At 39.8% G+C, this 12,721-nt stretch overlaps 1 protein-coding gene across 1 annotated transcript; it reads right to left on the bottom strand.

Annotated features, from left to right (window-relative positions):
• Nucleotides 1-6,519: 6,519 nt before the first annotated feature.
• vrtn (vertebrae development associated) lies at nucleotides 6,520-11,030 on the bottom strand. The gene is made up of 3 exons (XM_061052370.1): nucleotides 10,785-11,030; nucleotides 9,424-9,752; nucleotides 6,520-9,287 (listed from the first exon to the last, which is right to left on the bottom strand). Exons 2-3 carry the CDS (start codon nucleotides 9,733-9,735, stop codon nucleotides 7,506-7,508), a joined length of 2,094 nt encoding a protein of 697 aa, XP_060908353.1. The 5' UTR covers nucleotides 9,736-9,752; nucleotides 10,785-11,030; the 3' UTR covers nucleotides 6,520-7,505.
• Between the last annotated feature and the right edge of the window lie 1,691 nt (nucleotides 11,031-12,721).

Below are 12,721 nucleotides of genomic sequence, written 5' to 3'. Positions count from 1 at the left end.
GTGTGCAAACCATTGAAGAAAGCCTTCATACAAACAGCCTCTCACACACACACACACACACACACACACACACACACATACCACTTCCAGGAATAAAGCGCTCACAAGGACAGTTGTGCAAAATGCTGAGCTTTTGCGTGAAATGTAATTCCCTTAAGAACGTAAGATCTTCTCAGTGCAGTAAATTTATTTAATTATTTCAAAGTCAAAGTTTTCTGAATGACTAAAACAGCTGCAATTATTTCACCCAATATAGTCAACAATTTGCCTAAACTGATTGTGCATTTTCCTTCACGTGAAATTTTGGTGCACAAAATATGTATAGTAATGTGTGAAACTTTGAATTGTACTACATTCTGGTGAAAGTGGCTGATTGTAAGACGTCACATTTTGCTCTTGGCAACCTGAAACTTATCTGAAATGATCTTTGCTTGAACCAGGAGGAAAAGAGCAGAACCCAAAACTGGGTCATTTGAAGATATATCAGGCACCAAAATTAAATAATAATGTCTATATACTGTCTTTTTAAACCTTTATCTAGGTCATATCTACTAGTACTGTGTGGATGGTAGGAAAAGGAGGCACAGAAAGCTCAGGACAAATAGACCCTAACATGAACTCTCCCAACACACACAAAGGAATTTATGTCATTCAGGATTATTTCATATTAAAAGGGAAACCAGAGAAGTAATATTAACAAGTTTGAAGTTGTGTCGACACTGGCAATCAAAAACTCTGCAGAGCTCCAATTTAAAGTGTTTGCTGGCAGTTACTAATGCAGACAGGCACTTATTACCCAAAGTCTCATTTCCATTCTTTACTTCATAGTTTTCCCTCTGTTCCACGCTCTTCCTTCCTACCGCTGAAACAAAATCAAGCAATTAGCTCTTATCTTCTCTCTCTGCAGACAATAGCTCGAGCTGAAATGAGTTCATGGTTCATGGTCACGCTGCTTTTAATCACAACCCCGGACATTAGCCATTAGCTGAACCAACAGCTGTGCTAACACCCACCTAGCACACAATGGAGACGTTGTCATTATGGGCGGTTCATTTGACAGGGTTGAGGTTACTAATGAGGCTGTCTTTTTAACAAGGGAATTAAAAAAGGCATTAGCTTCGGGTGTTGGGGGAGAGTTTTCACATACCTATTTGAAAAGCAGGGTTTAACAACCTTTGAGCCGGCAGAACATAGTTACGCCAAGATCTTTACAAGGCTAGAATGTCATATGATGGGCATTTTTACAACGCCCTCTCCACAAAATTCAACTTAAAAACTGAATACTGTAGGATTAAGTCTCCGGTCTAAAGGGGAACCTAGACACAAGATAGTAAGTGACCCCCACTATCCCCCCTCCCAAGAAAGCCAACAACACAAGTCACATTCAGAGTTAATGCAGCAGTTTACTGTAATAAGCTGTAGAGGTGAGTATGTGGACAAAATAACAACAACAAGCTATCTAAAAAATCCTCAAAGTTATGTCTCAGGTTTGCCTACAAATACATAAATAAATCCATCTTACTCCGAAACGTCCTCTTTCCTTGTCGTTCTTCAGGTTAGCTTTGGAACCTTACAAACCTACTTCAACTAGCATAACCCTCTCCTGTGTAGCCATTTAGCAACACTCCACAGACATCATGGAAACAGTTGAATCGGACACATACTACACATGCAGACAGTTTGAAAACAAGCTGAAGACACTTGCAGGGTCATATTTGTGCAAAATCTGGTAATATTCTTGTACCTTTTCAGTCGACATGGTTCTTAAGCTTCTCATGATGTCTTTTCTGGCTTAGTATTCTCTGCTTGTAAACAAATGCACATTGGTGATGAGGGGTAGGCGTAAGGTCACTGTGTGTCTTACAATGGTGCCGTTGCCTGAGAGACCTTTGATGGGCGCCAAAGTGCACCAAACTAAATTTCTGTTGGAATGTTGTTCCTTTAAATGAATAGTTTATATTTTCTTCTTTCTAAGAGTAAGATGAAAACACCAACAAGTACTTTTATCTCTGTAATGCTATACTAAACTTGCATGCAAGGTTAGCTTGGTTAGCTTAGCATAGACACTGGAAACAAAGGGAAACAGGTAGCCTGGCTCCATGTAAAGGTTTTTGGTTTTTTTTAAATTACCTACCAACACATCTAAAGTTCATTAACAAGATTTAAACTTTGCCTGTTAATCCATACAGAAAAAAATATGAAAATCTGACAATTTGTGAATCTGACAACAAAAGGAGAGCTGAAATGTAAACACTTGAGTTTTTAGTGGAAATAATCTTTTTGTTTAAACTGGCAAATAAGGGTGTTATATTTACTGTTCTTTGTATTTTCATCAAGAATGTGTATGAATTGAAGCACTTAAATCATTCTCGCCTGGGATCCACTCAGACTGTGTTTTACCCAGAAGCCCCTCTTAGACTTGGCATGGATGGATGGACGAACAGGTGGATATAGATGTTTCCCTTCTACCTTCTTATCTGTAGATCTTTTATTTTATCGACCCCCTCCATCTGGCGGTTCTGCTCTCCAACTCTGACTTTGGGATGTTTTATTGAGGGATCAGGGCTTTAACTGGCTTGCGTTGAATCAAAATTGAACAGGTGGTGGAACTGTACAATACCGGCAAAACAAACATACACAAAGGATTACGTGACTGCAAACGTGGATTACCCATCAAGGCCCTTACTTACCTGACCTTTCACCCTGATTATAATCTCGGGCAGCGATTAGGATCAGAGTTACAATAACTGCTCTTATTAATACACCCACAATCCCTGCTGTTTCCCTCACACCCATTCACCCTTTCATCAGCAAAAAGCATTGGAATTATTGATTCAGCACATACAAAGAGTGAAACAAGAGGTGCTGGAAATAAAAGTGCCAGGTTGTCACTCATTGATTTACTTGACAGTGCAGGTCTCTGATCACCAGGAGCTTATATGTGTGTTGATGAAATAGGAGCCACTAGATGAACAACAACAAAACCTACAGTAAATCACTTAAACTAGAGAGGAGATGGATCATATGTGGCAGCAGTTAGTACAAAATACTTTCTTACTGAATACTGCTCTCCTCTTGCAGGGTTTCCTTTGACAAAACCCTCCTTGCGTGCCTTCAAGGTCTGAGCATGTTTTTCTGGCCAACATTTTGCATAATTAAGCATGCAAATTGCACATTATTCATGGGAAATTCACAAAAATCTACTTGTCTTCTCGACTGACATGAAGTATTCAAAACCCCATCTCACAAGCAGGCACACCTTGACTTAAATTAATTCACATCAACCTGATTCCTAGTCAAATTAAGTCACTTTGTCTCTGTGGGGCCGCCCTGCTTTAAACTCTGCAAAACTTATTTTGTATTGAAATAAAACATAGGAAAAGTATTCATCTGCTCATGCACACAAAACCCTACATGCACTCTGTTCTGTTTTTGCAGCATGATGTGACTTGATGCTGACTCACATTAAGCTGTGTCAGCTGGTAAGGCAATTGATACTATTTGCCATGACAAGACCTGTGTGCAGATCTTTAGAAATGGCAAGAATAAGACCATGATTAATCCAGTGAAGCTAAAACATAAACCTGCTTTTCAGGGAAACAAAAAATAAGTACTATCTCCTAATACATTGTGTTTGCTGCACAACATGGATTCGTGTAGATAAGAATCAATGTGCATCTTATCTATCAGTACATGAATCAATGCTCTAGTAAGACTTAGCTGCGAGAGAAATGGCAGCATAATCAATATATAAGAAGGGATTTTTACTGAGTCAGATTAAACATGCTGTTTAGTTCTCACCTCCTTCAGAAAAGCAGATTTGATCCTGAAGAATCATGGCTTGGTTTGCACACAGTTCTTACCAAACATCATCTTACTACTTGCTCTCCAAGAAATACATTTGATGCTATTTTTTTTTAATTAAGGTTTTGGTTTTCTGCATTTAAGCACAGCAGAGACAGTCAGTGGTGTTCAATCTTTTTCCGCACCTTTTTTAATTTGTTTTTATCATTTACTTATTTCATCAGGTCCATTGATTATAGGGTGCAAAGTTAGAAAACATTCATTATAGGAGTTAAAAACCAGAGAAATCTGCACCTAACGCCCTGAGTCCTGCAGTAAAACATTGATTTTGTGTTCACATCTCTTTGTATGTGTCTGAAGGGAGCCTTTTTGAAGTGCAGCACTTCCACCTAGTGGACAAAGATGTGCATGCCAGCATATACTGGTAGTGTCTCACCATGTCTTATTCGAATTGAAACATGTGTGGAAATATGTTGAACATGTGTCTCTAAGGAGATGATACATTTTAGGAGAGGACATGCAATAATTATGGATGCATAGTCCAAACTTTTTAATTCTAAAATTGCTTTTCTGTACCTCCTCTCTTCTTCATCTTTCTCCACACTTAAGTCAAGTTTCAGAGTTCTTCTGAGTTCACATCACTGGCCCCATCAGAGGGTAGCTGGCAGAAAAAACTGAATACTAAAGAGTCCCACAGGTCTGTTTTGTTTAGTGAGAAAATCTGGCATCCTTGACATGCCTCCTTGCTTTATCTCCCTCCTTTCTGAGGCAACTGCAGCACAGTAATCCTTGAAGACTGCGGCTCCCACCTGCCAACCCTCATTATTTTCATGCTATTTTTGAGGTAAACAATGTAGAGTAGCTCTGTGCCAGTGAGGGTTCTTTCTATCATACGGTAATGAAGATGGAGATGGCAAACAGACCCACAGGTAAAGAAACACACTCTATCAAATGTTTGCTTATATGCGAAGGTCAGTCATCTGCCAGATTCCTAAAAAACTGATCCTATGACTCTTTGAAATTAAGTACAAACTTTTTCATGAGTAAAGGTTTTTAAATTTCCTTTCAAATGTTTATTCATAGTTACGTGGATAACATAAGACTCTTTAATGCTCCATTTTTTAAATAAAAATGTGCTTAATATCAAATTTAAATCCATCTGTTTCCTCCTTCAAAATCCAGATATTTAAGTAATAGGTTCACATTTTTTCAAGACTGTCTTAAAACATGTTAATGAGTTATTGGGAGCCTGCCTGTAAGAATACAGCCGCCTCGTTTATTTAAACATAGACAGGCGTCTCTAGCAAAACAATGCACAGTTGTCCTTCACAAAAGTTTAACAGTGCCATGACTGTTTAAATACATGAAAGCTTTGTATCACGGTAACATAGTGGTTTTAATGCTAATTTTAACTGTGTGATGGCTGGGAGTTTGATTTTTAGAAACATGAAACATAACAAGAAATGACGTGCAAGTCAACTTAACGTCAGTATGTATGGATTATTTACCTATAAGAATTGTTGCTATTACTTCTCACAAACCTTGCAACTCTTAAAAGTAGTCTTTGGAAAATATATTACCTGGGTACATCAATACATTTGACGATGCTAAATCAGGCAAAATTGATAGAGCTAAACTAATTATTATTTTCTTCTCATAGTCACATTAGATATTTAAGCCTAAAAACATCTATTTAATCGAAAATATTGACATTTGATATACAAGAGCAAGCAAGGCTTAAGAATTGCTGAGAATTCCTCTCAAAAACAACACACATTGCCATCACTGTTCACTCCTGATAGAAACCATTCGAAACCGATGCAGCAATTCTAAATCACAGACATTCCCATCCTCTTACAATTCTTGCCCTCCCCCCCAAGACTCTTGGATGTTCTTGGCCTTATCTTCAACACCTCTGTCCCCATGCATACAATTAACTCCTTCCCCCCTCTCTCTGTTCTCTTTTCCACCCACCCTTGACCATTACCTTCATTAGCATTAGCACAATAGCTAAATAAAGAAAAGGCAGTGAGCCAAAAATCCACAAGCACACTCGTTTCTATTCTCTAGCCACAGGCTTAGTTTGACCTGTTTATTTGCTCATTTGGATTAGTTGCAGTTATTTTGTGCCTTTTTATTTTAATTGCTTTATCTTTTATACAGCAATCTGGTTGTTAAAATCAATTACGTTGGCAAGGCATGCCCTGTCTTTGGGGTCATATCAAACTGCAGACCTTGGCTGCTGATGTGTGCCGTTTGTTAACCATCTAATTTATCCCAGAGGAGGATCACATCAACATGCAGCTGATGGGGCAGAGAGTAGAAGTGCTTAAGAAAGGTTTATTGGTATCACTTTGGTAAGTGAAAGGAAGGAAGACTAATTTACTCAGGAAAGAAACGACTTAAAGGCTTAACTTATTGAAATGTTTTTTTGGTATTGTGCTGCATGGAACAACTACTGTTCTGAACAAGATAAACATACATTGCCTTCAATGTCATGCAGATAGCGAAATGCATCAAAACCTCGGCCGTTAAAAGCCCATGATATGAACCTTTATGAATAACAATCAAGCTAGTTGTTGAGGCTGGTCAAATCGGTTAACTGATATAATATCTTTCAGCAAACATTTCCTTACCTGCTGTATAATTATAATTGTCAACAGTAGCTGAAGTTTTAACATCAAATATGAGAAAAATAAAGACACCAAAAACAGCTTGGTCTGTGCAGAGGTCCATTTACTGAAAACAAAAGCAGACAAATATAGCTTATTAAGGCACATTTTCTTTAAAAAAAAAAAAGGTAGTTTTGTGAGTAAGGCACGTAGGATCGTAAAAAAAATAGAATATATTTTTTCATATTTTCAAGTACAGGAACCATGTAAACATTGACTAAAAATTGAAATGACATAAAGTCCTAGCTAAACAAATGGGTGCATGATGGTTAAGGAAATACATTCATCGGTGATGGGAACTATTTTAGTGCAATTTAAATTAGACATATCTCACAGTTTATGTTGTTCACTGCCAGAAGGAGACAGTTCAGAAGATGGTTGTCAAAACTGTCAATACAAGCATCATAAACTTCTGTGCACAAAGTGAACCCCTGAGGCAATACATTCAATCATCATTAGGACAAATACAAAACATCGAGTAGAACCCTGTTAATAGAAAAGGAATAAGAAGTAAATCCATTGAAAAAATACTGGCCGTTTTTTACATCCAAAGAATAATAAAAAAAATAAAAACGAGAAGTCTCAGATCACACAGCAACTAAAAAAAATTAAGCATTACAAAAATCTAAATGTAAAGACCCTGTGTGCAATGCTTAGCGAATATAAAAAGGCACCAGACAAGAGAAAAGGCTAACTTTGAACTGCCTGTTGCCTGGAGGGCAACATGCAGGGTTGAAACAGACCCAGGACTTAGTTTCTTTCACACATGTGCAAATGTCCAGGGAGGGAGGAATGAGCTGTGGTGGAGGGGTAGAGGAAGAAGACAGCATTTAGATGCTAAGCGAGGGTTTTTAAGTCTTTCAGAACATAAAAACATGTGGTCTGCAAGTGTAGGTAGTATGTTTAAAAAAAAAAAAATCAAAGGAAAGAAAAAAACTTGTTCAGATCATCGAGGGGTTTTGGCAAAGGGAGAAGTTCTCGTACAAAGCTTTTAAAAAGCCCTTTTCAAAGGATTACGGCTCTGTGACTCTAGCCGTGAACTAGGGACACCCCGTGATACAAAGCTCTCTTCCACATGTAGTATGTCGAGCGTGGGGTAAAGGGGAAGTAAGACCTGAATTCCTTGAATGTTGGGAAACATTTCTCCTCAAAGCGTTGCTGAAGGAACAGCTTGGCCTTGGCCTTGAAGTTGGCCAGAGCGACTACATCCATAGCGAACATCTGCTCATCTATGATCGCCTTGCTATGAAGGTTGTGCTTTGAATGAAGGGCATCAAAGGAAGGCATGGAAGGACTTTCTAGATACTTGGGACTCTCAACAAATGGGTGCCCAGGTTGAAATGGGTGCCCAGGTTGAAAATCTATTTTGCTCTCCATGAGCTTGTTTTCAGAGACAGGTGAGTCCGCCTGACTTCCTGAAAGTTGGATCTCTGGACTTGGTGTTACCATCTTCTTCTTGCGTTTCTGACCGTTACGCCACAGCCAGTAAAAACAAGGTGACATGGTAGGGAACTTTAGCTTGAATTTTGTCAGGGACCATTTGGAATTCTGGACCTGCAGCTTGGCAGCATCCCGGAGCTGTTTTTTGCTCAAGTATGCCTGTCGAAAGCTTTTGTGTGTACGCCTGCAGATTCGCGTTCTTGGTACTGGATGGTTGATGTTGTGTAAAACTGGCAAAATACTTTTTGGACTTTGGCTCTTGTCAACATCTGAGCTGTCCTCACTGCTGCTCACACTGCCTTTGTACCCTCTGCTGTACAGCAGGGCTTCTCGCCTCCAGTTGTAGTAGGTTGACCTGGAGATCCCTGGGTAATTTCTCTTGAAAACCCTGAAAGGGAGGGAGCCGTTCATGGCAATGCAGTTCTGCAGACAGCGCTTAGCATCCTGCATTTGGGCTACGTTCTGGGCCCGCTCCATATCCGGTTTGCCAATGTTAAGGCCAAACATACTGGCCACACTGTCATGGTGGTCTGGCTCATCCTGCTTCGCTTCAGGGGAAGACCAAGCATCTTGTTCGGTGCTCTCTCCAGGACTGATCTCTCCAGTGGACGATGAGGTGGAGAAGGTTCCTCCGGATTTCATAAGCTCGTGCTTCCAGTTGTAGTAAGAAGATCTTGAGATCTCAGGAAAGAACTCTTTGAACTGGTGCAGAGGAATGAGCTTACCCTCCAAGTAGCATGCTTGAAGGAAGTACTTTGCCTCGTATCTAGCTGCTGACTTCTTGCAATGCTCCTGCGTTTGCCTCTTCCAGCGGTAGAAGGTCCTCTTGGTGATGTTGTACTTGTCTTTCAGATTTGGGTAAGAAAGATGTGGGTCCTTGTTCAATAGCTCTTGGCTCTTCATTGGTGATTCCCTCTCTTCACTTACAGGGCTTCCAAATGTAAGGTCACTCCTCTGGAAAAGGGCGACAAAATGATTGGGCCTGAACAAAGTCTCCGATTGCAGTTCACCAGACCACATGACATGGAGGGTAAGTGGCTCAGAGTCCTTTGGCAAGGTCCTTGGACGTATGACACGGTTGAAGTAGGGTCGTATCTTGAGGTTGAACATAGGGTAGATGGAGTAGATGTTGAACTGTAGGACTGATGACAAGGCATACACATGCCACATGTTGGCATAGGAGCCAGGGAAGCAGGATGCTTTCACATCAGCATCAAAAATGGCCTCCAGAACTGAAACAGGAAGGTTGAGCATATCCTCGGACTCTTCAGCACAGAGACTGAAGCGAACTGCCTGAAGCATCATTTTCGAATCAATCATTCCAGACAGGTAGTACCTCTTCCACAGCACCATTTCCACCACTGTCCGAACCTTTAAATACAAAATGTATGCAATTAATTCAGTAAAAAAAAAAGTTAACACTTAAAAAAGTTTTTTTTGTTTGTTTTAAGTGCTACCATATGCATTCAGACAACAAAAATCAAGATAATTAAACATGTCCGCTCACCTGTAACTCTAGGCTAAGTGCAGTGTTGCCTATTAGCAGCATGCTAACAGCATCAAACAGCAGGTTGCCCTCTCCCTTGCAGTTCAGAGGCAGCAGTCCAATGGGTGCATCAGCTGGGTACAGGCCATGAGCCTTGTCATCCACACCGGCCCAATCAGGGAAGTCCTGACAGGGGTTGAAGGGAAGCTGGAAGGGTGCGAGGATCTGGTCCACCTCAAGAGCCACTGTGGTCAGAGCATCCAGGCCAGAGTTCTCTGTGGCCTCCTGGAGCTCGCTGAGAACAGACAGCACGACCTCCTTCCTCTGAATCATACCTGGGGATCTGAGAGCTAAAGAGGAGAAGGAGGAGATGGTAAACAACAAATAAATGTAATAGAGGAGCAGGGGGGAGCTTCTGATGATCAGCAACAAAAAACAATTGATTCTGAGGTAATTCGAAATTTAAACGAGAAAACTAAATGCTTTCAATTCCCTTGTTACTAAGTAAACTTGTTTGTGTAGATTAGTCATCTATATTGATAAGAAAAACATTGCAGTTTGATTTAAAATAGGCTAGTACTCGTGCTGTTTTGACTACACTCTTTGGATGCATAAGATTTTGTTTATCTTGGTTGGAGGTACCAGAACGCATTCATCACTTCTGTTAAATAGGTTCTGCAACTGACCAGTGACTAAAGATGGAGATAAGCTAGTAGCTAAATATGGAACAATGATGGCCTCCTCCAATTCAGAGATTTACAATTACATCTGAATCAACTAATAGTCATAATACATCCAGTTTTTTTATTTAGTTATTGCCCTTTTTTATAAACTGAATTAAATAAATGTACAGCCAGACATATTAGTTAACAACAAAGACAAAGGTACAAGGTAAATTGCCAAAAATAATCAGAAATCTTCAAATTAATAAAATCACTGCATTTATTGTTAGTAGTCATACAAGTGATACAAGAGACTCAAATCAGCTTTTAAATTCAAAAAGTTTAAGAGGGGGAGCTGAGCCAAGAACTTCCATTTCTGGTTTCTACAATGACGCGAAATTTGATGATGTTAGGCTACTTGAAAGTTATTGTTTGCAAGACAAAACAAACCTCTTTGAGTCACATTCAAAGCCATATCCTACTCCTGTCTGGTCTCCTATTGCTGCTCCTTCGGTTATTTCAACAACTTAGAACTCGTTAAAGTAAAATGAGTCTGAGCTTATTAAGCATTGTACCAGGTAGACTATCCTCCATTACTTTAACAGCAGGCTACATGCAATTTGCAGAGGACTACAAACAGGCTGAAAACATAACTGAAAAAAGTACCACCTTCTCCACAACATTAAACACAACTTGGAACAATTTAGCCTTCTTTCTTACCTGAACGGCCGGAGACTGAAAAAGGTGACCCAAGTCACTATAGTGAGTCGCGGAGGTTTCACAGCTGATTCCGTTTATCTGTCCGAGAGTTTCAGTCCATTGTGCGCGTGCAGCTCCTGTGTCCTGAGCTCCGGTGAGCGCTGGAGATTTGGGGAGTGATAACAGCACCTCCCTGCAGGAAATTGTTAATCGTTCATTCGCCTTTTCTTTTTTGTCTCTGCGACGAGAAACACCTCCTCCCCTCCCCTTCCCTCCTCCCCCTCCTCCTCCTCCTCCCTCACCTCCTCCACTGGCAGAGACTACAGCCAGGGTCAATTTCAATGTGAAGTGTTAACAAAAGCTCATGTCATGGGGCCATAAGAACACAGAGGTAGTCTTTTAGCTTTACAGGTTGTATCAACATGTTTTTGTCTTTCTTTCTCTTTTTCAAAGCCTACGTTAGATGTTGACAGATAACTTCCAAGGTTATTAGAATCACAGAGCAATCAGGGTTATCTTTAGTACCACATTACAGGCTAACTGTCCTTACTCTTAATTGACTTAACAAACATGTATAGATGTCTGTTTTCATATTGTCAGAGTCTACTGTACTTTGCATGTATGACTTTTCACAGATAAAGTCTGGATATTAGTTCTGTCTTTGTTAACCCTGGTGCGTGTTTGAGTCTAATTTCCTTTTGATAGATTTTTAATTAGCCTATTGTTCATTGTAACTTTTTTGACTAACTTTTGTTGTTGACCTTGGTTGCACGAATAGAACATTATGCTGCAATTTACTTCCTCGTTCTTTCAGCAGTGCAAGGGAATTTATTTCCAATATTTGTTTATAATTAAGTTCTTCAAACAATGTAAACAAAGGCTAGTTTTTGTGGATTAGAATGGATATGTGCAGACGGGTGTGGACAGTAGCCTTAGAAGCAGGAGAGGAGGCCTCCAGGTCTGTGTCTGTTTCTTCACTGTATCACTTTTAACACCTCCTCTGCTGCCTTTTGCAGGATTTCAGTAATCAAGGCCTTTTGTTCCACACACGCACAACAATCCTGGTGACCGTCCCCCAACCCCCATCCATTCCTACTGTAGACCCACACACACACACACACCAGGGGACGACAGCATTTGGCCCCCACTGATGTGTCCACTCCAAGCACTTGGCAGACGAGCTGGTGCCTGAGTTCATCGGGGTTCAAGGCTTTGACCTGAAGCTTATCAGCCGTTTGGACAATGTGTGAGTGTGTGGGGGGTTTACAAAAGAATGGGCACAATTTCACCACTTTGGTTTGTATTTCTGACACTGCAAGCTGAGATAAAGCATCTAGACACCCACTTGTTAAAAGGTATGGTAATATAAGTGTGAATAAAAACTTGTCTCTCTTTCTATGGAGCTTCCTTCTCTTGTCGTCCTTAACATAAAATCCTTAGCTGGGGGTATTATTGAAATTCAAGCAGAAGCATTACCTTTAACTTAATCTGTATTTGAAATAATAATTATGAAATATGTTGTGAGGAAAGGTCTTGTGGTTAGGTAATTGCATCTAAACACCATGTAAGAGAAACTACAATGAAACCATATAAATAAGTTCTACTTACCTTTTCATTTTTAAATAAAAGTTTTGGATGAAATATTTTTGTGATCGCACATTTAGAAAACAGTAAAAAACAAATATTAACGCAGGGATTATTCAGTATCATCTTATTATTGGGACCTTGAACGAGTGCATTCCCACTGAAATATAGAGTAGTCTCTGGATAGTGCAAATGAACTGTATACATTTTCTTTAGATCTTCAGCTTTGAGTGTGAGTTCAGGGACATTTTAGGCACTTTCTTATCCTTAACAACATATGAAATCATGCCCATGATTGTTCAAATGTCACATTCAAAAGATTTTCTGTCAACATTCATCCTTTTCATCCTGTTTTCACACAATGAAAATCGTCT

This window comes from Labrus mixtus, chromosome 12 (genome assembly GCF_963584025.1).
Source record: "Labrus mixtus chromosome 12, fLabMix1.1, whole genome shotgun sequence".
Lineage (NCBI taxonomy): Eukaryota > Metazoa > Chordata > Actinopteri > Labriformes > Labridae > Labrus > Labrus mixtus.
This window is presented reverse-complemented; position numbering and strand designations above follow the sequence as displayed.

Excerpts from the sequence above, each read along its gene's own strand:
- vrtn (XM_061052370.1), bottom strand. The coding sequence starts at position 9,735 with ATGATTCAGAGGAAGGAGGTCGTGCTGTCTGTTCTCAGCGAGCTCCAG. Across the intron at positions 9,288-9,423 it reads CACTTAGCCTAGAGTTACAG|GTTCGGACAGTGGTGGAAAT; the intron begins GTGAGCGGACAT and ends TTGTATTTAAAG.